The following is a 25,602-nucleotide window of genomic DNA, read 5'->3' as shown; positions in this document are numbered from 1 at the left end:
GCAATAATACCATCCATACAGGAGCAGAATATCCACATTCCTTTGCCCTGTAACTGGAACACAAGGTGTTTGGGGGAGGTTACAAATAAACCATTCAGATTTCAGCACCCATGGTTAATACTTATCTAGATTGTAACGTGACCTATAGCTGCCGGTCGTTACCCCCCCAGTTATAAAACTGCAGCATTTATTTACAGTGTAAGAGCAGTTCATCCACTGTGGGCGGGGCTAACTCATACATAAAGCAATGGGGGAGGGCAGATCTCTGCTTTTTGCCTCTGATCCTGGGGGAGAATCACCTGCCGTGGAATCTCAGGGGGTCGAGAGGAGGAACCAGCAGCGTTCTGTCTCTGCGCCACTCACTAATGTAAGAGACAACACACTCATAGATAGATATATAACATAATATGTTATTATATAATTATTTTAGTATAATGTATGCCGACCTTCCAATCTTCCCTTTTAAAGCTATCTGCATTTTTAATGAAAGAAACGGTGCCCTGAAATCTCTGCAGCCCTGCCCCAGGTAGTGACGTAACTTGGTTGAGCCGAGCCCCCCTGCAAAAAAATCTAAGGGGGCCCGACACTAACAGTCCCTTCTCCCCCCCCCATAAAAACCCAATAGGACTGTTCTGCCCCCAATAAGGGGTAATTATATCTTAGTTGGGATCAAGTACAGGTACTGTTTTATTATTACAGAGAAAAGGGAATCATTTAACCATGAAATAAACCCAATAGGGCTGTTCTGCCCCAATAAGGGGTAATTATATCTTAGTTGGGATCAAGTACAGGTACTGTTTTATTATTACAGAGAAAAGGGAATCATTTAACCATGAAATAAACCCAATAGGGCTGTTCTGCCCCCAATAAGGGGTAATTATATCTTAGTTGGGATCAAGTACAGGTACTGTTTTATTATTACAGAGAAAAGGGAATCATTTAACCATTAAATAAACCCAATAGGGCAGTTCTGCCCCAATAAGGGGTAATTATATCTTAGTTGGGATCAAGTACAGGTACTGTTTTATTATTACAGAGAAAAGGGAATCATTTAACCATTAAATAAACCCAATAGGGCTGTTCTGCCCCCAATAAGGGGTAATTATATCTTAGTTGAGATCAAGTACAGGTACTGTTTTATTATTACAGAGAAAAGGGAATCATTTAACCATGAAATAAACCCAATAGGGCTGTTCTGCCCCAATAAGGGGTAATTATATCTTAGTTGGGATCAAGTACAGGTACTGTTTTATTATTACAGAGAAAAGGGAATCATTTAACCATGAAATAAACCCAATAGGGCTGTTCTGCCCCCAATAAGGGGTAATTATATCTTAGTTGGGATCAAGTACAGGTACTGTTTTATTATTACAGAGAAAAGGGAATCATTTAACCATTAAATAAACCCAATAGGGCAGTTCTGCCCCAATAAGGGGTAATTATATCTTAGTTGGGATCAAGTACAGGTACTGTTTTATTATTACAGAGAAAAGGGAATCATTTAACCATTAAATAAACCCAATAGGGCTGTTCTGCCCCCAATAAGGGGTAATTATATCTTAGTTGGGATCAAGTACAGGTACTGTTTTATTTATTAGGTATATCACAGAATGACCTATTCTCAGCAACTTTTCAACTGGTCTTTATTATTTATTTCTTATAGTTTTTGAATTATTTGCCTTCTTTCTTCACTGACCCCGGCAGCCAAAAATACTATTGCTCTGTGAGGCTCCAGTTTTATTGTTATTGTTACTTTTTAGTACTTGTTTTTCTATTTAGGCCCTCTCCTGTTCATATACCAAATTCTTGTTCAAACCACTCCCTAGTTGCTACGGTAATGTGGACCCTAGCAACCAGAGAACTGCTGAAGCTCCAAACTGGAGAACTGCTGAACAAAAATAGAATAAATTAAAAAAAAATTAAGACCAATTACAAATTGCCCCAGAACCCTTGATTCCAAAAAAACATTATTTAAAAGCCAACTTTCCCCATGTAACCCTTGTGTACACCCCCATTTTATATAACATGGAACAACAACCTTAAATTACACTGTGAGGGCTCCCACTGGCACTTACATCCACTGACTCTTTGCTACAGTGTAGTTGGGCAAGTTTGCTTCTTACATTGCATTGCATTGGAGAATGGCACCTAGACTACCTGCCCTAAATACCCCATCAGCAAAAAGAATCATGTTCTCTCTACATTGGTTACACAAACACATTGTTCACCGCAGGGGTCATTTATAAACATTGGGCAAATTTGCACCTGGGCAGTAACCCATGGCAACCAATCATCTGTTTGCTTTCATTGTTCTACCTGCAGCTGGCTGCAAAAATCCAATCACAGATTGGTTGCTATAGGTTACTGCCCAGGTGCAAATTTGCCCAGTGTTTATAAATGAGCCCCAGCATGTATAATGTATAGTGATGGGCAAATCTGTCCTGTTTCGCTTCGGCGAAAAATGTGCAAAACTGCGGAAAAATTCATGAAATGGCAAAAAATTCGTGAAATGCATTGAAGTCAATAGGCGACTTTTTTTTTTACTGTGACAATGTTTACATGCAGCTTCTTTTTCTTACTCCAAATTTTTTGTCTCAGTGACATTTTTATCTTGGCGACTTTTTTGTCTCAGCAATTTTTTTTCGCAGCAAATTTTTGCTTCAGTTAAGCAAAACAATTCACTGATGCAAATCCATGCCTGGCAAGGAAATTTGCTCCTTACTAATAATGTATAATTAAGGGGTATGTGTAGAAATAATGAAACCTGACCATCTATGTACATTAGTTTAAATGCTCCCAGTAACACCTCCCTCTCCATTGTGCCCCAGGGAATGTCTTACAGCTTCCAGACTTAACTGTAATTGCCCTGTACAGTATATTCCATGGGGGATGGGGCAGGCAATGAGGCACTTTCTCCCAGTCCCACTGTTGCAGGGGCAGTGGGACAAAGATATGATGGTGAGAAAATACGATGTTATGGGGCCACAGAGATACAGTAAGTAGTGAGAAAGTGGTGGAAAGTGGTGCATAAATAAAATGTCACTCATGTATTATAAAGGATAATATGCCCCCTACTGTAAATGATAAGGATATTAGCAGTCACTGAGGGGTTCTGTGCCCAAATAAAGGCACAAGGCTGCAGGCTGAGTTATACAGGGAACTCTGAGTATCACTCATGTATTATAAGGGATAATGTACCCCCTACTGTAAATGATAAGGATATTAGCAGTCACTGAGGGGTTCTGTGCCCATATAAAGGCACAAGGCTGCAGACTGAGTTATACAGGGAACTCTGAGTATCACTCATGTATTATAAGGGATAATGTACCCCCTACTGTAAATGATAAGGATATTAGCAGTCACTGAGGGGCTCTGTGCCCATATAAAGGCACAAGGCTGCAAAATGGAATATACCTCTGTGCCTCTTATTCCGCCCCCTTATAGCCAATTGCTGCATTTCCTACTCTCCCTGTTACTCTCCCCAGGGAGGATTCCCCCAGAAGCAGTCACACAGGAATTCAAGCCTCGGGCTGATCAGAAAGAACTCGGAGACTGATCCCAGGTGTAAAGATCCACAGAGCTAAAAAGAACTTGTCATTACTTGTCATTCTGACAGCGGGAGAGAGAGGAAGGAGGTGGGTATTGTAGGAAAATCTCCATGATTGTTGTATGTGCGTCTGTGCCCACTTTGTACCCCGCTGTGTATGCCACTTTGTACACCGCTGTGTGTGCCACTTTGTACCCCGCTGTGTGTGCCAGTTTGGGAGCTGCTGGGACGTTAGGGGGCTGGGGCTTGGGTGGGAGTGTGAAGGAATATGTATAAATGTGCCCAGGTTTGTGAAAAAACTGTTTATATTTCTGCATGAAAGTGTTTGTGTAAACCTTTAGGGGCCACGTATGAAGACCACAGAAACAAGTGCAAGACCCTTACTACTTATACAGGGAGCACTTCTATACTGTATATATATATATAATACACAATAGCCATTAATATCCTATCAATAATATCCTTATAATCAGTCTTAGTGATGCCATCAGTTATATCAGTACACGGTGATGTCATTTCTATCACATGACAATAATAAAGTCACCTTGGGGTTCCATGACCCCTATGAAACCACAAGGCTGAACTCCTTGGTGACTTCTAGTAGAAATTGTATATCACCCCTAAATTGTTTCCCCATCAAAGGTGCAGCTAATAGAGCCCTCACTCCAGTCGGGGGAAAGAATAGTGTAGTACAGGTATGGGACCCGTTATCCAGAATGCTCGGGACCTGGGGTTTTCCGTATAAGGGGTCTTTCCATAATTCGGATTTCCTCCCTTTAGTACTAAAAAAATATTTAAACAGTAATTAAACCCAATTGGATTGTTTTGCTGCCAATAAGGATTGTTTATATCTTAGTTGGGATCAAGTACAGGTACTGTTTTATTATTACAGAGAAAAGGGAATCATTTAACCATTAAATAAACCCAATAGGGCTGTTCTGCCCCCAATAAGGGGTAATTATATCTTAGTTGGGATCAAGTACAGGTACTGTTTTATTATTACAGAGAAAAGGGAATCATTTAACCATTAAATAAACCCAATAGGGCTGTTCTGCCCCAATAAGGGGTAATTATATCTTAGTTGGGATCAAGTACAGTTACTGTTTTATTATTACAGAGGAGTCTGTGGGAGATGGCCTTCACGTAATTTGGAACTTTCTGGGTAACGGGTTTCCAGATAAGGGGTCTGATACCTGTAGTAGTAAAATCCAAACTTTTTTACTGTACTCAGGGGCAGATTCATCAAAATGTTAGTTTAGAACTTAATACATTTAGGGGCCCATTCATTAAACCACGATTTGTTTTTTGAGGAAAAATTGTATTTTTTCTAATTTATAGAACTTCTTGTAATGACTACGATAATTTCGTTGAAATTCCATGACTTTTTAGTGGTTTTTCGTTAACTTCCACGAAAAAGTCGTACGACCATTTCGGAATTCATTCAAGCTTCGTTATCGTGACTTTCCTTGGGCCGGGTTGGAGCTGCAGAGTGCCATTGAGCCCTATGGGACACTTTCCTTGGGCCGGGTTGGAGCTGCAGAGTGCCATTGAGCCCTATGGGAGACTTTCCTTGGATCAGGTTGGAGCTGCAGAGTGCCATTGAGCCCTATGGGAGGCTTCCCTTGGGCCGGGTTGGAGCTGCAGAGTGCCATTGAGCCCTATGGGAGACTTTCCTTGGGCCGGGTTGGAGCTGCAGAGTGCCATTGAGCCCTATGGGAGACTTTCCTTGGGCCGGGTTGGAGCTGCAGAGTGCCATTGAGCCCTATGGGAGACTTTCCTTGGGCCGGGTTGGAGCTGCAGAGTGCCATTGAGCCCTATGGGAGACTTTCCTTGGGCCGAGTTGGAGCTGCAGAGTGCCATTGAGCCCTATGGGAGACTTTCCTTGGGCCGGGTTGGAGCTGCAGAGTGCCATTGAGCCCTATGGGAGACTTTCCTTGGGCCGGGTTGGAGCTGCAGAGTGCCATTGAGCCCTATGGGAGACTTTCCTTGGGCCAGGTTGGAGCTGCAGAGTGCCATTGAGCCCTATGGGAGACTTTCCTTGGGCCGGGTTGGAGCTGCAGAGTGCCATTGAGCCCTATGGGAGGCTTTCCTTGGGCCGGGTTGGAGCTGCAGAATGCCATTGAGCCCTATGGGAGGCTTTCCTTGGGCCGGGTTGGAGCTGCAGAGTGCCATTGAGCCCTATGGGAGGCTTTCCTTGGGCCGGGTTGGAGCTGCAGAGTGCCATTGAGCCCCATGGGAGACTTTCCTTGGGCCAGGTTGGAGCTGCAGAGTGCCATTGAGCCCTATGGGAGACTTTCCTTGGGCCGGGTTGGAGCTGCAGAGTGCCATTGAGCCCTATGGGAGACTTTCCTTGGGGCAGGTTGGAGCTGCAGAGTGCCGTTGAGCCCTATGGGAGACTTTCCTTGGGCCGGGTTGGAGCTGCAGAGTGCCATTGAGCCCTATGGGAGACTTTCCTTGGGCCGGGTTGGAGCTGCAGAGTGCCATTGAGCCCTATGGGAGGCTTTCCTTGGGCCGGGTTGGAGCTGCAGAGTGCCATTGAGCCCTGTGGGAGACTTTCCTTGGGCCGGGTTGGAGCTGCAGAGTGCCATTGAGCCCTATGGGAGACTTTCCTTGGGCCGGGTTGGAGCTGCAGAGTGCCATTGAGCCCTATGGGAGACTTTCCTTGGGCCGGGTTGGAGCTGCAGAGTGCCATTGAGCCCTATGGGAGACTTTCCTTGGGCCAGGTTGGAGCTGCAGAGTGCCATTGAGCCCTATGGGAGACTTTCCTTGGGCCGGGTTGGAGCTGCAGAGTGCCATTGAGCCCTATGGGAGGCTTTCCTTGGGCCGGGTTGGAGCTGCAGAATGCCATTGAGCCCTATGGGAGGCTTTCCTTGGGCCGGGTTGGAGCTGCAGAGTGCCATTGAGCCCTATGGGAGGCTTTCCTTGGGCCGGGTTGGAGCTGCAGAGTGCCATTGAGCCCTATGGGAGACTTTCCTTGGGCCAGGTTGGAGCTGCAGAGTGCCATTGAGCCCTATGGGAGACTTTCCTTGGGCCGGGTTGGAGCTGCAGAGTGCCGTTGAGCCCTATGGGAGACTTTCTTTGGCCGGGTTGGAGCTGCAGAGTGCCGTTGAGCCCTATGGGAGACTTTCCTTGGGCCGGGTTGGAGCTGCAGAGTGCCATTGAGCCCTATGGGAGACTTTCCTTGGGCCGGGTTGGAGCTGCAGAGTGCCGTTGAGCCCTATGGGAGACTTTCCTTGGGCCGGGTTGGAGCTGCAGAGTGCCATTGAGCCCTATGGGAGACTTTCCTTGGGCCGGGTTGGAGCTGCAGAGTGCCATTGAGCCCTATGGGAGACTTTCCTTGGGCCGGGTTGGAGCTGCAGAGTGCCATTGAGCCCTATGGGAGACTTTCCTTGGGCCGGGTTGGAGCTGTAGAGTGCCATTGAGCCCTATGGGAGACTTTCCTTGGGCCGGGTTGGAGCTGCAGAGTGCCATTGAGCCCTATGGGAGACTTTCCTTGGGCCGGGTTGGAGCTGTAGAGTGCCATTGAGCCCTATGGGAGGCTTCCAAAATCTTGCACTGAAGGTTCAAAGCCAGAAAGGCTTTTGCGCTGTTTACGAATGTTCGGATCTGCAAATTTTGTAACTTTCGGATCGCAACCACAATATTTTCGTACGACCAATGAAAGAATTTTTGTGACATTTACTGATATCAGAAATTATCGTGGTTACTCCGAATTTTTTCCCATTGTGATTTTATCCCCCAAAAAATCATGGTTTAATGAATGGGCCCAAAAAGTTAAACATTCTAATCATTCCTATGGGATTTTGAGAATTGTATTTATCAATGTGTGAAAGTTAGAGGTTCCACCCTGATAAATATGCTTCTAATGGAAACCAATTAATGGAAAAGGAATACATGTGAAAGCAAAATAATGCTTTATAATAAAACAACTAGAATAGTCATAGATATGACTATAGAATAGTATATTTCCATTGTAAGATATTTTTGTCGATTCCTTCCAAAGTCACATGACTTTATACCAGAGATTCCGACTTTAGTAACAGCCGCCTCCATGTCCTTCTTATTGTTCTTCTCTTTCCGTTGCAGATTTAGCCGCGACCATGTTCCTCGGGGACCCGGTTACGGTGCTTCTGGCGGTGGCGCTGTGTCTCATTGTGGCAAATACACTTTATAGGCAGAAAAGGGACAGTTACAAGAATTTCCCACCTGGACCGAAGCCCTTACCCATCATTGGGAATATTCACAATATAAATCTGAAGAGACCGTATTTAACATACTTAGAGGTAATTTTTTGGACCAGGTAAATACTTTTGGATCATTTTTGTTGAGTCTAATGGAGTTACAAAATAAAAGATAGTGGGGCTCATTTATAAACACTGGACATATTTACAAATAACGGGTAGTGATGAGCGAATCTGTCCCATTTGGCTTTGTTGAAAAATTTGCGAAACTGATAAAAAAAATTCCGGACTTTTTTGCACAACTTTTTTTTAGTACAACCGCAGCTTTTTTGACACAACTTTTTCCTCCCTACAAGTATTTTTTTGCTGTGTATTTTAGCGGCAGTTTAGTGAAAACATTCGCCAATGGCAGAATGCGGAATTTCAAAGTCCATCCATTTAGTTGACTTCCAAACTTCCTTAGAACTTTAGTCGCAGAAACTGTGACTTTGTCTAATGGTCGCCCCAAAAACTCGAATTTTTCAAATTGTTGCACAAAAATCACAAATCTGAAACCTTTTGAAAATTTCAAAGGCAAAAGAAGGGTCCTCCAGGGAAGGGACATCTGCCATTGGCTGGCGAATTGTTGGATTCAGAATTTTAGCAATTTGATGGCATTGTAAAATTGCACTAAAAATTTGAATTAGGGAAAAGAAATCAGATGGTTAGTAAATGGCCCCCTAAAAGTTTTTTGGCTGGGGGGCTCACACCCTTCCTCTTTATTTCAGTGCGTAATATTATAACTACTGCAGCTCCAACCCGGCCCAAGGAAAGTCTCCCATAGGGCTCAATGGCACTCTGCAGCTCCAACCCGGCCCAAGGAAAGTCTCCCATAGGGCTCAATGGCACTCTGCAGCTCCAACCCGGCCCAAGGAAAGTCTCCCATAGGACTCAATGGCACTCTGCAGCTCCAACCCGGCCCAAGGAAAGTCTCCCATAGGGCTCAATGGCACTCTGCAGCTCCAACCCGGCCCAAGGAAAGTCTCCCATAGGGCTCAATGGCACTCTGCAGCTCCAACCCGGCCCAAGGAAAGTCTCCCATAGGGCTCAATGGCACTCTGCAGCTCCAACCCGGCCCAAGGAAAGTCTCCCATAGGGCTCAATGGCACTCTGCAGCTCCAACCCGGCCCAAGGAAAGTCTCCCATAGGGCTCAATGGCACTCTGCAGCTCCAACCCGGCCCAAGGAAAGTCTCCCATAGGGCTCAATGGCACTCTGCAGCTCCAACCCGGCCCAAGGAAAGCCTCCCATAGGGCTCAATGGCACTCTGCAGCTCCAACCCGGCCCAAGGAAAGCCTCCCATAGGGCTCAATGGCACTCTGCAGCTCCAACCCGCCCCAAGGAAAGTCTCCCATAGGGCTCAATGGCACTCTGCAGCTCCAACCCGCCCCAAGGAAAGTCTCCCATAGGGCTCAATGGCACTCTGCAGCTCCAACCCGGCCCAAGGAAAGCCTCCCATAGGGCTCAATGGCACTCTGCAGCTCCAACCCGCCCCAAGGAAAGTCTCCCATAGGGCTCAATGGCACTCTGCAGCTCCAACCCGGCCCAAGGAAAGCCTCCCATAGGGCTCAATGGCACTCTGCAGCTCCAACCCGCCCCAAGGAAAGTCTCCCATAGGGCTCAATGGCACTCTGCAGCTCCAACCTGGCCCAAGGAAAGTCTCCCATAGGGCTCAATGGCACTCTGCAGCTCCAACCCGGCCCAAGGAAAGTCTCCCATAGGGCTCAACGGCACTCTGCAGCTCCAACCCGGCCCAAGGAAAGCCTCCCATAGGGCTCAATGGCACTCTGCAGCTCCAACCCGGCCCAAGGAAAGTCTCCCATAGGGCTCAATGGCACTCTGCAGCTCCAACCCGGCCCAAGGAAAGTCTCCCATAGGGCTCAATGGCACTCTGCAGCTCCAACCCGGCCCAAGGAAAGTCTCCCATAGGGCTCAATGGCACTCTGCAGCTCCAACCCGGCCCAAGGAAAGTCTCCCATAGGGCTCAATGGCACTCTGCAGCTCCAACCCGGCCCAAGGAAAGTCTCCCATAGGGCTCAATGGCACTCTGCAGCTCCAACCCGGCCCAAGGAAAGTCTCCCATAGGGCTCAATGGCACTCTGCAGCTCCAACCCCGCCCAAGGAAAGCCTCCCATAGGGCTCAATTACATTACATTAACATTTATTTATAAAGCGCCAACATATTCCGCAGCGCTGTACAATGAGTGGGTTACATACATTGGACATACAGAGTAACATATAAAGCAGTCAATAACCGATACAAGAGGTGAAGAGGGCCCTGCCCAAAAGAGCTTACAATCTACAAGGAGAAAGGGTTGAGACGCAAGGTGTGGGAATGGGCATGACCAGAGTTGTGAGAGGTGGGGCACAGGGTGTTGCTAAACTAGATTAGGGTAAGCCTCTCTAAATAAATGTGTTTTTAAAGATCTCTTGAAGGCAGAGAGATTGGGAGAAAGTCTGACAGTTTGTGGGAGCGAATTCCAGAGAAGGGGGGCAGCCCTTGCAAAGTCTTGAATGCGAGCGTGTGAGGAGGGAATGAGAGAGGAGTTGAGGAGCAGGTCAGTAGAGGAGCGTAACAAGCGGGTTGGATGGTACCTAGAGATGAGTTCAGAGATGTAGGGTGGGGCAGAGTTATGGACTGCTTTAAATGTGAGGGTAAATAGCTTGAATTTTATCCTGGATGGTAGGGGAAGCTAGTGCAGGGATTGGCAGAGCGGCACGGCAGAGGAGGAGCGGTTGGAGAGGTGTATGAGCCTGGCAGCAGTATTCATTATGGACTGGAGAGGGGGCAGTCTTTGGAGGGGAAGGCCAATTAATAGGGAGTTACAGTAGTCCAGGCGAGATATTATAAGAGAGTGAATAAGAATTTTGGCAGCATCTTGGGTGATAAATGATCGGATTTTGGAGATATTTCTTAGGTGAAAGTGACATGATTTGATAAGTGATTGGATATGAGGGGTGAAGGACAGGGCAGAATCAAGGATAACCCCAAGGCACCGGGCCTGGGAAGATGGGGTGATGGTAGAATTGTTAACCGTTATAGATACCTCGGGAACAATGTGGGCGTTGGATGGGGGAAAGAGAACCAGTTCAGTTTTAGAGAGGTTTAATTTGAGGTAACGTTGGGACATCCAAGGGGAGATAGCGGACAGGCAGGAAGAGACGCGAGTTAGAAGCTCTGGGTTGAGATCAGGAGAGGAAAGATAGATCTGAGTATCGTCAGCATAGAGGTGGTACTGAAAGCCAAAAGAACTGATTAGTTTGCCAAGTGAGGAGGTATAGAGAGAAAATAGTAAGGGGCCCAGGACAGAGCCTTGAGGAACCCCGACAGAAAGAGGCAAGGGAGAAGATGATTCCCCATTGTAAGAGACACTGAAGGATCGATCTGAGAGATAAGATGAAAACCAGGATAAGGCAGTGTCACGAAGGCCAAGAGAGCGGAGAGTCTGGAGGAGAAGAGGGTGATCCACAGTGTCAAAAGCAGCAGAGAGATCGAGAAGTATCAGTAGCGAGTAGTGTTTTTTGGCTTTAGCCGAAAGGAGGTCATTTGTTAGTCGGGTTAGAGCAGTTTCGGTGGAATGTTGTTGTCTAAAACCAGATTGTAGGGGATCCAGCAGGTTATTGTCAGAGAGGAATAGCGCCAGTCGGTTGTATACTAGGCGCTCAAGCAGTTTGGAGATGAATGGGAGCAGAGAGATAGGTCGGAGGTTAGTAGGATTGGAAGGATCTAGGGAGGGTTTTTTCAGAATAGGGGTTACCAGTGCATGTTTCAGTTGGGAAGAAAAGATTCCAGTAGAGAGCGAGAGATTGAATAGATGAGTTAAGGCTTTGATAAGACAGGGGTTGGCATTGCGTAGAAGTTTGGTAGGAATGGGATCAAGCGGGCAGGTAGTAAGGTGGGAGGAAGACAACAGTTTTGAGACTTACTCTTCAGTCACAGGGGAGAAGGAGCCAAGAAGAGACTGGGGAGCATGTAGGGAGGGAGGGGAATGGTTATGGGGATTTAGTTGTGCAATGTCACTTCGGATGGTGTCAATTTTATTTTTAAAGTGCTCAGCAATAGCTTGAGCAGTGACTGAAGCACACGGAGGGGGCGTAGGAGGGGACAGCAGAGAGTTAAAGGTAGAGAAGAGTTGTGCAGGTTTTTTAGAGAGGGAGTTAATAAGTGCAGTGAAGTAGGTTTGTTTAGCTTGGCAGAGGGTGGTGTTGTAGGAGAGCAGAGCAGATTTGTAGCTGCAGAAATCTGACTCTGACCTTGATTTGCACCAGCGGCGCTCAAGTGTACGTGACTGTTTTTGGAGGGATTTGGTATGAGCAGTGTGCCAGGGTTGGAGCGGTTTGGGCCTCATGCGTTTAGTCTTGGCAGGAGCAAGCACATTGAGGGCAGTGGTGAGTGTGCTGTAGTAGACAGAGGTAGCCTGATTAGGACAAGAGACCGTTTGGATGTTAGAATGAAGAGAGTCAAAGGTAGGTAGGTAGCCAAATGGCACTCTGCAGCTCCAACCTGGCCCAAGGAAAGTCTCCCATAGGGCTCAATGGCACTCTGCAGCTCCAACCCGGCCCGAGGAAAGCCTCCCATAAGGCTCAATGGCACTCTGCAGCTCCAACCTGGCCCAAGGAAAGTCTCCCATAGGGCTCAATGGCACTCTGCAGCTCCAACCCGGCCCAAGGAAAGTCTCCCATAGGGCTCAATGGCACTCTGCAGCTCCAACCCGGCCCAAGGAAAGTCTCCCATAGGGCTCAATGGCACTCTGCAGCTCCAACCCGGCCCAAGGAAAGCCTCCCATAGGGCTCAATGGCACTCTGCAGCTCCAACCCGGCCCAAGGATAGTCTCCCATAGGGCTCAATGGCACTCTGCAGCTCAAACCCGGCCCAAGGAAAGTCTCCCATAGGGCTCAATGGCACTCTGCAGCTCCAACCCGGCCCAAGGAAAGTCTCCCAAAGGGCTCAATGGCACTCTGCAGCTCCAACCCGGCCCAAGGAAAGTCTCCCATAGGGCTCAATGGCACTCTGCAGCTCCAACCTGGCCCAAGGAAAGTCACGATACTGAAGCTTGAATGAATCCGAGACTTTTATACTCGTTGCGACAAATACGATTTTGTCAAACAAATTTTGTCACAAAGTACGAAAAAGTCGCAAAATACGAAAAAATCACAGAAAATACGCACAGTATAAAAAAATACTAATTTTTTGTATTTCATACCTGTCGTACTTTGATTAATCAGCCCCTTTGAGTCCTGATGAGGTGAACGTTCACCATTTTAACCATTAATCACTCAGTAAGGCAAAAAATGATTGTAAAGTTTATGTTGTGTTTGTTTCAATTTTATTTTCTAGTTATGGAAGAAATACGGCCCCATATTCAGCGTACAAATAGGAAGCCAGAAGATGGTGGTGCTGTGCGGCTATGAAACAGTAAAAGACGCTCTTGTAAATTATGCAGAGGAGTTTTCCGAGAGGCCAGTAGTACCTATTTTCCTAGATGCAGTGAAAGAATACGGTAAGTAAGTTGCAGGGGCGGGCCTAGCCAACCGGGCGCCCTAGGCAACCCGGTTGGCCACCTCGCCCCTGCATCGCGCCCTCCCCTCCCCTCTGGCGTTGGCGCGCATGCACAGAAACGAGCGTGCAGGGTGTGGGGGGGGGATATGCGTGTTGCGATTTGCAACGTGACGCGAAACTAGGGGTAGGCAGGAGAGGCCCCCCCAATCGTTGCGCCCTAGGCAGCTGCCTCTTCTGCCTACCCCTAGTTCCGGCCCTGGTCAGTTGCTAAGGCTAGCAATTCCTTTCTTGTATAGCAGCCACAAATTTGCCTGGACCAACTTCCATTAAATTCTACATGAACTCACAAGCTTTTAGATACTGACGTTTTAGATTCAAGTTTTTAGAATTGTTGGCGCTTAATAAATATTGAATATGGACTTTTGGTTAAATATTAAATCATGGCAAAAATTCAAATTCAAACATTGATAAATTAGCCCCATAACATCTGTGTGTGTATATATATACAGTATATATATATATATATATATATATATATATATATATATATATATATATATATATATAATCAATATTATCAACAACCTATGTTGACCCAGTGTTATTAGGTCAGAAGATGCTTATTTTTCACATGTATTTATTCAAGAGGAAACCATGAAACCATAGTCCAACTGCAATTTTTTCATAAATGCTCAGGTATTATATTTTCTCATGGAGAGAACTGGAAAGTGATGAGAAGATTCACCCTTTCAACCTTACGAGACTTTGGGATGGGGAGGAGAACCATAGAAGACAGAATTAATGAAGAGTGTGATTTCCTGGTAGAGCAGTTTAAATCTTTCAAAGGTCGGTTTGGTTTGTATTGTGTTTCTTTGTTTCGGAAGTGACTTCCAGTCTTTCTAGGTCATGATAACGAATTTGCTGTATTTGTTGTATAGGTAACAGAAAAGACTTATAAACTATCCTTCAACCACAGACACATTATCAGTTAAAGAAGATGAAGAAGAGTATATAATGATAATTACTGGGGAAATAGTAACCGGTCTATAAACACAGCACCTGGGTCATTCCTAACATTTCTCTGCCATAGATTCCATCAGTCACACAAATTTATGGTGGCAATCAAAAAATTGGGTTTCATCAAAAAATTGTGCATAATGGTAGGTTATAATAGATGTTCATGGTTGGAGACCCAGCAGAAGAAGGCTTCTTAGTCAAGAATCAAAATCAGGGGGTATAAAGAGAAAATAAATGTTTGTGAAGATTCTCATTCACCCAGGTCATTGTATATCTGTAGTAATAAGTCAAAGCAGCTGGACTTGCTGTATTTTTTTCTTCTTGATGATGTTTCACCACATCACCAGATCAGTTCAGAATAGAGAAAGCCGGTTGGATGACTAGCAAAACGTCTTCAGGAAAAAAAAACACAGCAAGTCCAGTTGATTTGACTTATTACTACAGATATGAGAAACTAAATACAGGTATAGGACCCATTATCCAGAATGCTCGGGACCAAGGGTATTCCGGATAAGGGGTCTTTCCGTAATTTGGATCTCAATACCTTAAGTCTACTAAAAAATCAATAAAACATTAATTAAACCCAATAGGATTGTTTTGCATCCAATAAGGATTATTTATATCTTAGTTGGGATCAAGTACAGGTACTGTTTTATTATTACAGAGAAAAGGGAATCATTTAACCATGAAATAAACCCAATAGGGCTGTTCTGCCCCAATAAGGGGTAATTATATCTTAGTTGGGATCAAGTACAGGTACTGTTTTATTATTACAGAGAAAAAGGAAATCAGTTTTACAATTCTGAATTATTTGATTATAATGGAGTCTATGGGAGACAGGCTTTCCGTAATTCGGAGCTTTCTGGATAATGGGTTTCCGGATAAGGGGTCCGATACCTGTACTTCTATAAATTCAAACAATACTTGTTTTTTTCCCTAGGAGAGCCATTTGAGAACACCATGATAATGAATGCGGCTGTGGCTAATATCATTGTATCTATAGTGCTTGGGCATCGGTTTGACTATCAGGACCCAATATTTCTGAGGCTAATGAGTTTAATCAATGAAAATATAAGGCTTATGGGGAGTCCTACGGTCATGGTAAGCTGATGTATTTTTTATGAGCTTTGCTTCTGCCCCTGGGTAACTTACTATCGCAGACAACTGCAGATATCTCCCCTGGTTGCTATGCAATAGAGAATAAGTTATATTCCCTTGCACCCAGGCTGAGCCCCTACTGTAAGTAAGGAGGGGATGCGGTGCTTTCCTTTACTCTCAAAATAAGAATGCCTGGGAGGCTCATAGTTCTTAAGTAAAAAATTGTGTAATGAATCATCCACCCAGCCTGGCCAGAGAGTTTGACACCCAGGCAAGGGAGCCAGTTGTGCTTAACATCTATGCTATGAGTTACAAAATTATAAGAAATTATTTCATTTTGTCCTTGTTGAAAAGAAAAAAAAAACCCAAACTTTTCTTTTTATGTAACTCCTGAAAGGTGGAGCAAGTAGATGTTATTTTATTGTTGAGCAAGAATCTGCAAGGTAAATGTCTAGGTCGCTTCAGAACAGAAACAGTTCCTTCGTAGGTTATCTACAGTCCAACTATCAATGTGTTGGTGGATTTTATATGCTACTCTGGGACCTACAGTAATAATTGCATTCCCTACTGTCTCACACAACTGTTTGCAATAGCTAACCTACACCTGGTTCACACATCCAGAGTGTGCTATAAGTCCCTCATTCCCAACCTCCAGTTTAATGACCTTACTTCTTGGCTCTGGCTCCACCTTCCTAGGACTTCTTGGTACCCTCCTAAAAATGGAAGCCAAAGAGAGACAACATGCCTATTCCTGCTATTGTAATACAAGTTTTATCCATAACTATACTGGCAAATATGGATATCGTATCTCTCTATGAGACTTTACACAGTAGGGTAATGGTTTAAATGCTTATTCCCACCATCAAACTTATAATTCAGTACACTGCACTCTTTAGACACTTTGGATGTAAGTAAACTGAGGTGAGAGATTATGGAGACAAAGTACCAGCATATTGAACCTGAAATAGACATTCTGGGTAAAAAGTTGTTACTTTAGAGCAGTGATCCCCAATCAGTGAATCGGGAACATCATGTTGCAGTGGCCCCAAACCAGGTAGTTATTTTTGAATTCCTGACTTGGGGGCAAGTTTTGGTTGAATAAAAACAAGATTTCCTACCAAATAAAGCCCCCTGTAAGCTGATAGGGTGCATAGAGGCTGCCTAATAGCCAATCACAGCCCTTATTTGGCTCCTCCATGAACTTTTATGGTGCTTGTGTTGCTCTCCAAGTCTTTTTAAATTTGGCTGTGGCTCGCGAGTAAGAAAGCTTGGGGACCCCTGCCTTAGAGAATGAGCTACTTTAGTTATATACAGAGGCAACTACTGTTGGTAATACTGTTAGACTTCAGTAACTGAAACCATGTTCATGTTTATGAAAGCTCCAGATGTCTGTAGACTATTCCATGATTCTAGGTCAGGGATACCCAACCATTTATGCCTGTGAGCCACATTCAAATGGAAACAGTGTTGGGGAGCAACACAAGAACCTAGGGGTGCCGATAAGGGCTATAATTGGCTATTTGGTAGCCCCTATGTGGACTGGCAGCCTACAGACCGGCTCTGTTTGGCATTATACTTGGTTTTTAGGCAACCAAAGCTTGCCTCCTAACCCATTGGGAGCAACATCCAAGGGGTTGGTGAGCAACATGATGTTGCTCACGAACCACTGGTTGGGGATCACTGTTCTAGGTTGACACTTACCTAAGTATATCCAATATAAATAAATCTAAAGCAACTGGACTAATTAGGTAATCATTGAAGACGTTTCACTACTCATCCGAGCAGCTTCTTCAGTTCAACTGACTGGTATGGGAAGTCCTCAGCATATGGACTCTTCCACTAATCCAATCACAATTACCTAAGTATAGGTAACCCAATTAATTATCTCTCAAAAAATGTCTTGTTGACCCGGCTACTCCCAGTTTCACCACATTTTTATCTGTAACTATTTTAGTGAAGCACAAATATGCATAAATGTCCAGTGGTCTTTCAGAAAACACACTCTTTACATATCTGTATGAATTACTCGTTTGAGCTTTATTACATATTAATTGTATCATGTCTCCAAGCTGTACAACGTGTTCCCATCTGTAATGAGATGGCTGCCCGGAAATCATCAGACTGTTGGCAAAAATGCAGCTGAGAATCGCAGGTTCCTTAGAGAGACCTTCACAAAACACAGAGATAAACTGGACATCAATGACCAGAGGAATCTGGTTGATGCTTTCCTTGTCAAGCAACAAGTAGGTATTACTGTATGTGTGTTACATTCAGTCAAATATTGTCACTAGGGATGCACCGAAACCACTATTTTTGGATTTGGCTGAACCCCGAATCCTTTGTGAAAGATTCGGTTGAATACCGAACTGAATCTAATTCCTATTTTTCATATAAAAATTAGACAAAGGAAGGGCCAAAGAGAACTGTGAACATTTTTAAACTTCTGTGTTTATATGACAACAAGTCACATGGTTTTAAGGATTGAGATTCGGTTCAGCCAGGAGTAATTTGTATGTGTCTGGTTTATTTGGATGGGGAGTATTTATTTTCCAGTAGGTAAAAGCAGAAACACTATACAGTATATACTAATGGGTACAGAATTCTCCTACAGGTGAATGCACTTACAACCAATAGTATATTTATCTCAAGGAGTAGAGCCCAGAAGAAGGGTGCCCCATTCTTAACAAATTTTTTCACCCGTTTTGTGAAAAAATCTGCCAATGGCGAAATGCCGAAATTTGCCTCAAATCCATGCCTGGTGAATTTTTTCGCCCCTTCTCTAGTTGTAAACCATGATGTAATGATGGAAATGATCAATTTCTATAATTTCTGGTCTGTTTTATTAGAATATTGTTCTTTGTATTGCAGGAGAAGAATGGAAATGCAGTGTACTTTCATGATGAGAATCTGACAATGCTCGTATCCAATCTCTTTGCTGCTGGAATGGAAACCACTTCTACGTCTGTTCGGTGGGGCCTCCTCTTAATGATGAAATACCCAGAAATTCAAAGTAAGAAAATCATTCTCATTTATTTTTTCCATATCATTTTATATTACCGTTCCAAGGATTTTCCACTGTTTCGCAAATCTTTTGAAAGATTCGCTAATTTTTCGGCGAATGGGACAGATTTGCTCATCACTACTATGTAAACTGATAATTGCCCATAGCCTTCTGTGGGATTCCACGTATTTGTTTAATAGTAAATAGTGATGGGCAAAATGTTTCGCCAGGCATGGATTCGAGGGTCAATTTCCGCGTTTCGCCATTGGCGGATTGTTTCGTGAAATGGATGAAAAAATTTGGTACGGAAAAATTAGCCGCACGTTCAAAAATTGTCGCCCACGTCAAAACAATAGTCGCGCGACAAAAAACAATAGTCGCGGGCGTCAAAAGAATAGCCGTGCGACAAAAAAGAATAGTTGCAGGCGTCAAAAGAATAGCCGTGCGACAAAAAAGAATAGTTGCGGGCGTCAAAAGAATAGCCGTGCGACAAAAAAGAATAGTTGCGGGCGTCAAAAGAATAGCCACGTGACAAAAGAATAGCCGTGGGCGACAAAAGAATAGCCGCGCAACAAAAGAATAGCTGCGGGCGACAAAAGAATAGCTGTGGGCGACAAAAGAATAGCCACGCGACAAAAGAATAGCCGCAGGCGACAAAAGAATAGCCGCGCAACAAAAGAATAGCTGCGCAACAAAAGAATAGCTGCGCAACAAAAGAATAGCCAGGCAACAAAAGAATAGCCGCGCAACAAAAGAATAGCCGCGGGCGACAAAAGAATAGCCGCGGGCGACAAAAGAATAGCCGCGGGCGACAAAAGAATAGCTGCGGGCGACAATTTATTTTGACGCAACATTTTCGCAGTTTCACAAATCTTTTGAAAGATTTGCAAATTTTTCGGCGAAACGGGACAGATTCACTCATCACTAATAGTAAATAGACTACTGCTTTTTGGGCTGATCTGGAATGATGATTCCTGAAGGCTCACACAATGATCTTCTAATTGATGAAACTAGGATATCAAATTAATGGACCATGTTTCATCAGTTCTTAAAAATTTCACGGAAGCTGAACCCTGTGGGATTCCCAGATCAGGCTCAGCCCCATAGTACGTGACTTTTCAGAACAAATAAACCAAGTATTCAAACAATGGCTTTGTTGTTTATCAGCTTTCGATCTCATTTCCTTTAAAAAAACTTGAATTTGTTAATATTGAAGGCAATCGTATATTCGTATATCATAATTTAAACATTTCATGTTTCAATATGACTTCAATTTGTACAAATGAAACATATCAACCACGAAAATTTATTTACCCTTACTTTGTTACAGAGAATGTGCAGAATGAAATAGAAAAAGTGATTGGACAGAGCCGGCCACAAACTGAGCATCGTAAATCCATGCCCTACACCGACGCCGTTATCCACGAAATCCAGAGATTTGGTAACATTATTCCCATGAATCTTCCCCATGCGACTGCTCAGGATGTGACTTTTAGGGGCTATTTTCTTCCAAAAGTGAGTCTAAAATAAAACATGTGCATATATTTATGGCAAATGTGCATTGAGTATCACTTTAACCAACTAGAAGAAGACATATTATATAGAAATTGAAGTACAGGTATAGGATCCGTTATCCGGAAACCCGTTATCCAGAAAGTACAGAATTACAGGAAGACCTCCCATTGACTCCATTTTAATCAAATAATTAAAAATTTAAAAGATGATTCCCTTTTTCTCTGTAATAATAAAACTAAGATATAATTACCCCTTATTGGGGGCAGAACAGCCCTATTGGGTTTATTTAATGGTTAAATGATTCCCTTTTCTCTGTAATAATAAAACAGTACCTGTACTTGATCCCAACTAAGATATAATTACCCCTTATTGGGGGCAGAACAGCCCTATTGGGTTTATTTCATGGTTAAATGATTCCCTTTTCTCTGTAATAATAAAACAGTACCTGTACTTGATCCCAACTAAGATATAATTACCCCTTATTGGGTGAAGAACAGCCCTATTGGGTTTAAATGATGTTTAAATGATTTTTTAGTAGGCTTAAGGTATGGAGATCCAAATTACGGAAAGATTCTTTATCTGGAAAGCCCCAGGTCCCGAGCATTCTGGACAACAGGTCCCATACCTGTACTTAATTTGGTAATTGTTGAGTTATGTTATGATCTCCACCAAGGCATGGCCAGATACCTTTTGGCCTAGGACAAATGAGAAATTTTATTGCAGCCCCCTCCCCATAAAAATTGAAGCATTTCCTTCTGTAGATCATCAATCTTCTTAACATTTATTGGGAATGGTAAAGGGACTAAGCAAATGCCCTAGTAGAAAACAAAATATATATGAAGTATCAACTCATCAACTCAACTTAAACATTAGCATCAGCCGCACCATTCAGCAATAGACAGCAGTAGGGACAGTTAAACAGGAGAGGATACAAACACCCGGACTGGGCCGCTGGGACACCTGGAAAAATCCCGGTGGGCCCTGGCTCTGGTGGGCCCCAGCGGCCCAGACCCAACCCTTGCCGGCGCTCCCCCTGCCCGACCGCTCCTACCCTGACGCGTTAAAATTACGCGCTCGGGGGAGGATGTTGGGTGGTGGGCTCTGCGAGGGGGCTTAGGGGGGCCCCTGTGGGGGGGGGGGGCACCTGCAGGGCTTCTGGGGCCGGAGCCCCGGTGGGCACTTCACCTCCCAGTCCGACCCTGCAAACACCGCAACAATAGACAGGATACAGAATCAAAACAATGCTCCACCTCCTTCAACAGCTTCTCCTCCAAGGAGGTGGAACTTCTGCCATAGCTCTCAAACTCCTTATGTACTTTCCCAAAACTTCCTCTTGCCTTTGGTAGAACATGAATGGAAACCACATGGTATTTGAGTAGAGGAGAGCTTTGTTACTAATTATCATCTCATTACTAACATAATATCCTTCCATATATCCAATCATTATAGGGAACCTACGTGATCCCGTTGCTGACATCGGTCCTGTACGACCAAACTCGCTTTGAAAAACCAAAGGAGTTTTACCCTCAGCATTTTCTTGACTCTGAAGGCAACTTTGTCAAAAATGAAGCGTTCTTGCCCTTTTCAGCAGGTATGGCACCTCTTTTGTCTTCAACTGCAGCAAAATATCCAAATAAATGTTATTAGTCAATATGAGAGTAAATGTCATAACAGGCGCAGAGTTTGCTCCAGGTCTTGTAACCCTAATACTATAGGTGATAAGGAACATATTCATCTAACAGTAGACAGTAACTTGGAAATTGCTGGCAGTTGGGTTAAGGGCGATCGTGGGCTTCTAGACCCCTAAGTGACCAAATGCTGAGAATCACCCTTCATTTATCCCTATTGTAATCACAATAGCAACCATTTTATATGTGCTTATTATGTATTTATAACTTTATTTATAAAGCACCATAAGTGTATGCAGCGCTGTACAATCTTACAATATACACAATTACACACAGGGAGGACAAGTGTTATAATAAATACAATAAATAAGTATAAATACATGGAGTAAGTGCCATGTGGTATGAGACACAGTAGGAAGGAGGTCCCTGCCCTGTAGAGCATTCAATCTAAGTGGTTGGGTAACATACAGGCACAAATTGGAAGGTAAGAGGCATCAGGTATGGGCATTTGCCCTTAAGCACAGGACTGGGCAAAATAATGTTTTAGTGCCCCAGAAGGTAACAGCTGAGCTTTTTCTTAAAGAGAGTGGGTGAGTGTTCCCTACGGAGGGATTCAGGGATAGAGTTCCAGAGGGAAGGGGCAGTGAGATAGAAAGGGTTAAGCTGAGAGAGCGCAGTGGGTGTGGATGGAGTAAAGAGGCGGAGGCTCTGAGAGGAGCGGAGGAGACGACCAGGAACATGCAGGAAGACCAGTGAGGGAATGTAGTGAGGAGCAGGGAGACCAGTGAGGGAATGTAGTGAGGAGCAGGGACACCAGTGAGAGAATGTAGTGAGGAGCAGGGAGACCAGTGAGGGAATGTAGCGAGGAGCAGGGAGACCAGTGAGGGAATGTAGTGAGGAGCAGGGAGACCAGTGAGGGAATGTAGTAAGGGGCAGGAAGACCAGTGAGGGAATGTAGTGAGGAGCAGGGAGACCAGTGAGGGAATGTAGTGAGGATTAGGGAGAGCAGTGAGGGAATGTAGTGAGGAGCAGGGAGACCAGTGAGGGAATGTAGTGAGGAGCAGGGAGACCAGTGAGGGAATGTAGTGAGGGGTAGGGAGACCAGTGAGGGAATGTAGTGAGGAGCAGGGAGACCAGTGAGGGAATGTAGTGAGGAGCAGGGAGACCAGTGAGGGAATGTAGTGAGGAGCAGGGAGACCAGTGAGGGAATGTAGTGAGGAGCAGGGACACCAGTGAGAGAATGTAGTGAGGAGCAGGGAGACCAGTGAGGGAATGTAGTGAGGGGCAGGGAGACCAGTGAGGGAATGTAGTGAGGAGCAGGGAGACCAGTGAGGGAATGTAGTGAGGAGCAGGGAGACCAGTGAGGGAATGTAGTGAGGAGCAGGGAGACCAGTGAGGGAATGTAGTGAGGAGCAGATTATTCTAAGTGCACTAGACTAATCTGAGCTGATTTATGATTGGTTGCTAGGGTATAATGGACATACTTTCCACCTATCTTACAAAAAAAGAACAGCGAGTCCAAGTGAGTTGCCCAAAGAACTTCTTTATTTCTACTGCATTTTCAGTCTTCAAGTGATTCATGTGTATTCAAAATGGCACCTTTATCAATGGTCTAAAGGTGAAAATGCCGAAATATCATTAGACGCTGAATATGATTTGTATCAAGATTAGGCTGTGTGAGGCCTTCGGAGCCTCAGCAATGTCGATTTCAGTTTGGTTAAGTCTCATTTCTTAAAAACGATGTCTCTTGACATACTGATTATATTATTGCCATCATTTTCTTCCTATCAGGAAAAAGAAGCTGTGCCGGAGAGAATTTGGCCAAAATGGAACTGTTCCTTTTCTTCACAAGCCTCCTGCAGAACTTCACGTTCCAGGCGCCTCCTGGGGAGGAACTAGATCTCACCCCTGCCATTGGGATAACCACTCCGCCTTTGCCCCATAATATTTGTGCTTTGCCTCGTACATAAATGGTGCCTATTGTGCAAATCCAAGGGAGCGACACTAATTGTGGAAAAATACTCCTAAATTCTAGAATTTTTATTACTACTTACTTGTACAGAAAAGGAAACAGGAGTAGCAATTGGACCTTGTGAAAAAATCTGAGCACACAATCATTTTTTTATTAACTGCTGCCCATTGCCATCATCTCTTCCGGGTCTGACATTTTTTAAGATGTTTACGTAAATAGGCATATTAACAGATTACAATGTGTGGCTCTTATACAATGAAATGTTATTTTAAGGTCCCTTCACACCAAAGTCATGTTTGTTTTTGTTTTGTTTATTTTAGGGTTAAGGTTAAGGTAGTTGTAGTTTTTATTACTTAGTTAATTTTATTACTAAATTACACTGTGTACATTACAAAGAATTCATTCTATCATTTAAAATGTTATTCTTGAACCAAAAAGTGTATTTTTATTTCTTGGTAGACAGCCTTCTTGGGTCACTGCGCCAGAGCATGAGCTTTCAGAAGGAGCCAGCGCTACACATTAGAACTGCTTTCAGCTAACCTATTGTTTCTCCTACTCCCATGTAACTGGAGGAGTCCCAAGCCAGACTTGGATTTCTTACTATTGAGTGCTATTCTGATACCTACTGGGAGCTGCTATCTTGCTCCCTTCCCATTGTTCTGCTGATCGGCTGCTGGGGGTGAGAAGGGGCATATCACTCCAACTTGCAGCGCAGCAGTAAAGTGTGCCTGAGTCTGAGCTTTCAGAAGGAGCCGGCGCTACACATTAGAACTGCTTTCAGCTAACCTATTGTTTCTCCTACTCCCATGTAACTGGAGGAGTCCCAAGCCGGACTTGGATTTCTTACTATTGAGTGCTATTCTGATACCTACTGGGAGCTGCTATCTTGCTCCATTCCCATTGTTCTGCTGATCGGCTGCAGGGGGTGAGGGGGGGGGGATATCACTCCAACTTGCAGCGCAGCAGTAAAGTGTGCCTGAGTCTGAGCTTTCAGCCAGCGCTACACATTAGAACTGCTTTCAGCTAACCTATTGTTTCTCCTACTCCCATGTAACTGGAGGAGTCCCAAGCCGGACTTGGATTTCTTACGATTGAGTGCTATTCTGATACCTACTGGGAGCTGCTATCTTGCTCCCTTCCCATTGTTCTGCTGATCGGCTGCTGGGGGGGAGGGGGTTATATCGCTCCAACTTGCAGCGCAGCAGTAAAGAGTGACTGAAGTTTATCAGAGCACAGGTCACAAGACTCAGGGCACCTGGGAAACTAAAAATATGGCTAGCCCCACACAGCATTTCAAACTTAAATATAAAATAAAATCTGTTAGCTCTTTTGAAATATGGATTTCAATGCAGGTTTCTGCCGGAGGAGTTGTTTTAACAATCACTGGTGCTCAAAAGACAGATCTATTTTGTGGCGGGATATAGGGTTACAGTGTGGTTAACCCTTCCTCCAACAGCAACGTGAAGGCCCACCTGAGACAAGAGTTGCACATTACAGACAACCTACCTACTCCCTACTGGGAGTTGTGACCAGTTTGGACAGATCTGAGTTCTATCATCTCGGGTAATTAAGATCTTAGGCAGTGCTGGAATTGCAGTGGGTCGCCATTGTGCCACCTCTTTTTTTTCTTCCAAATAGCATCACGTCTGGCATACCAGAGCTTTTAATTTTTATACCAGGGCAGGCAAACGCGAGCCAAAAACCATCACAAGGGTCAGTAGACCTGTGAGGCAAAGATAAGCGTGTGCAACGTTGGGTTTAGCACCGGGTTGGATCAATTGTATGCCCACCTTCCCAATAAGCGAGGGGTGGGCGTGATAAGCACATACCTCTTTCACCTATGCCCTAGTCTGTGCCCTTGACACCCCAGGGGGGTGGGCATGGCTCGGAACTGTTTGGGACATCAGGTCAATTCTCCTCCATTACCTGGGAAATGTCCCTCTGTGTCTACACATAAGTAAAAAATAAAAAGGCAACAAAAAATGTTGGAAGGAAATTCTACCTCTCAACAAAATAACAGTAGTCTTATAGGTCATGATTAATTTTGATTGGCTATAGTATAGGTCCTACCTCCTTGTCTGGGCGGGGCAAAATCCGTCTGTACT

General features: G+C 44.5%; 1 protein-coding gene across 4 annotated transcripts; it reads left to right on the top strand.

Annotated features, from left to right (window-relative positions):
* The first annotated feature begins 232 nt into the window (after positions 1-232).
* LOC100036663 (uncharacterized) lies at positions 233-24,040 on the top strand. 4 transcript variants are annotated; one of them, NM_001097217.1, is given in 11 exon segments: positions 340-367; positions 3,486-3,635; positions 7,634-7,830; positions 13,105-13,267; positions 13,963-14,112; positions 15,224-15,384; positions 17,451-17,624; positions 18,250-18,391; positions 19,713-19,897; positions 21,347-21,488; positions 23,317-23,934. In NM_001097217.1, coding segments are annotated over 9 exon segments (1,479 nt in total). In that variant the 5' UTR covers positions 340-367; positions 3,486-3,635; positions 7,634-7,647; the 3' UTR covers positions 23,496-23,934.
* The last annotated feature ends 1,562 nt before the right edge of the window (positions 24,041-25,602 follow it).

This window comes from Xenopus tropicalis, chromosome 5 (genome assembly GCF_000004195.4).
Source record: "Xenopus tropicalis strain Nigerian chromosome 5, UCB_Xtro_10.0, whole genome shotgun sequence".
Taxonomy (NCBI): Eukaryota; Metazoa; Chordata; class Amphibia; order Anura; family Pipidae; genus Xenopus; species Xenopus tropicalis.
This window is presented reverse-complemented; position numbering and strand designations above follow the sequence as displayed.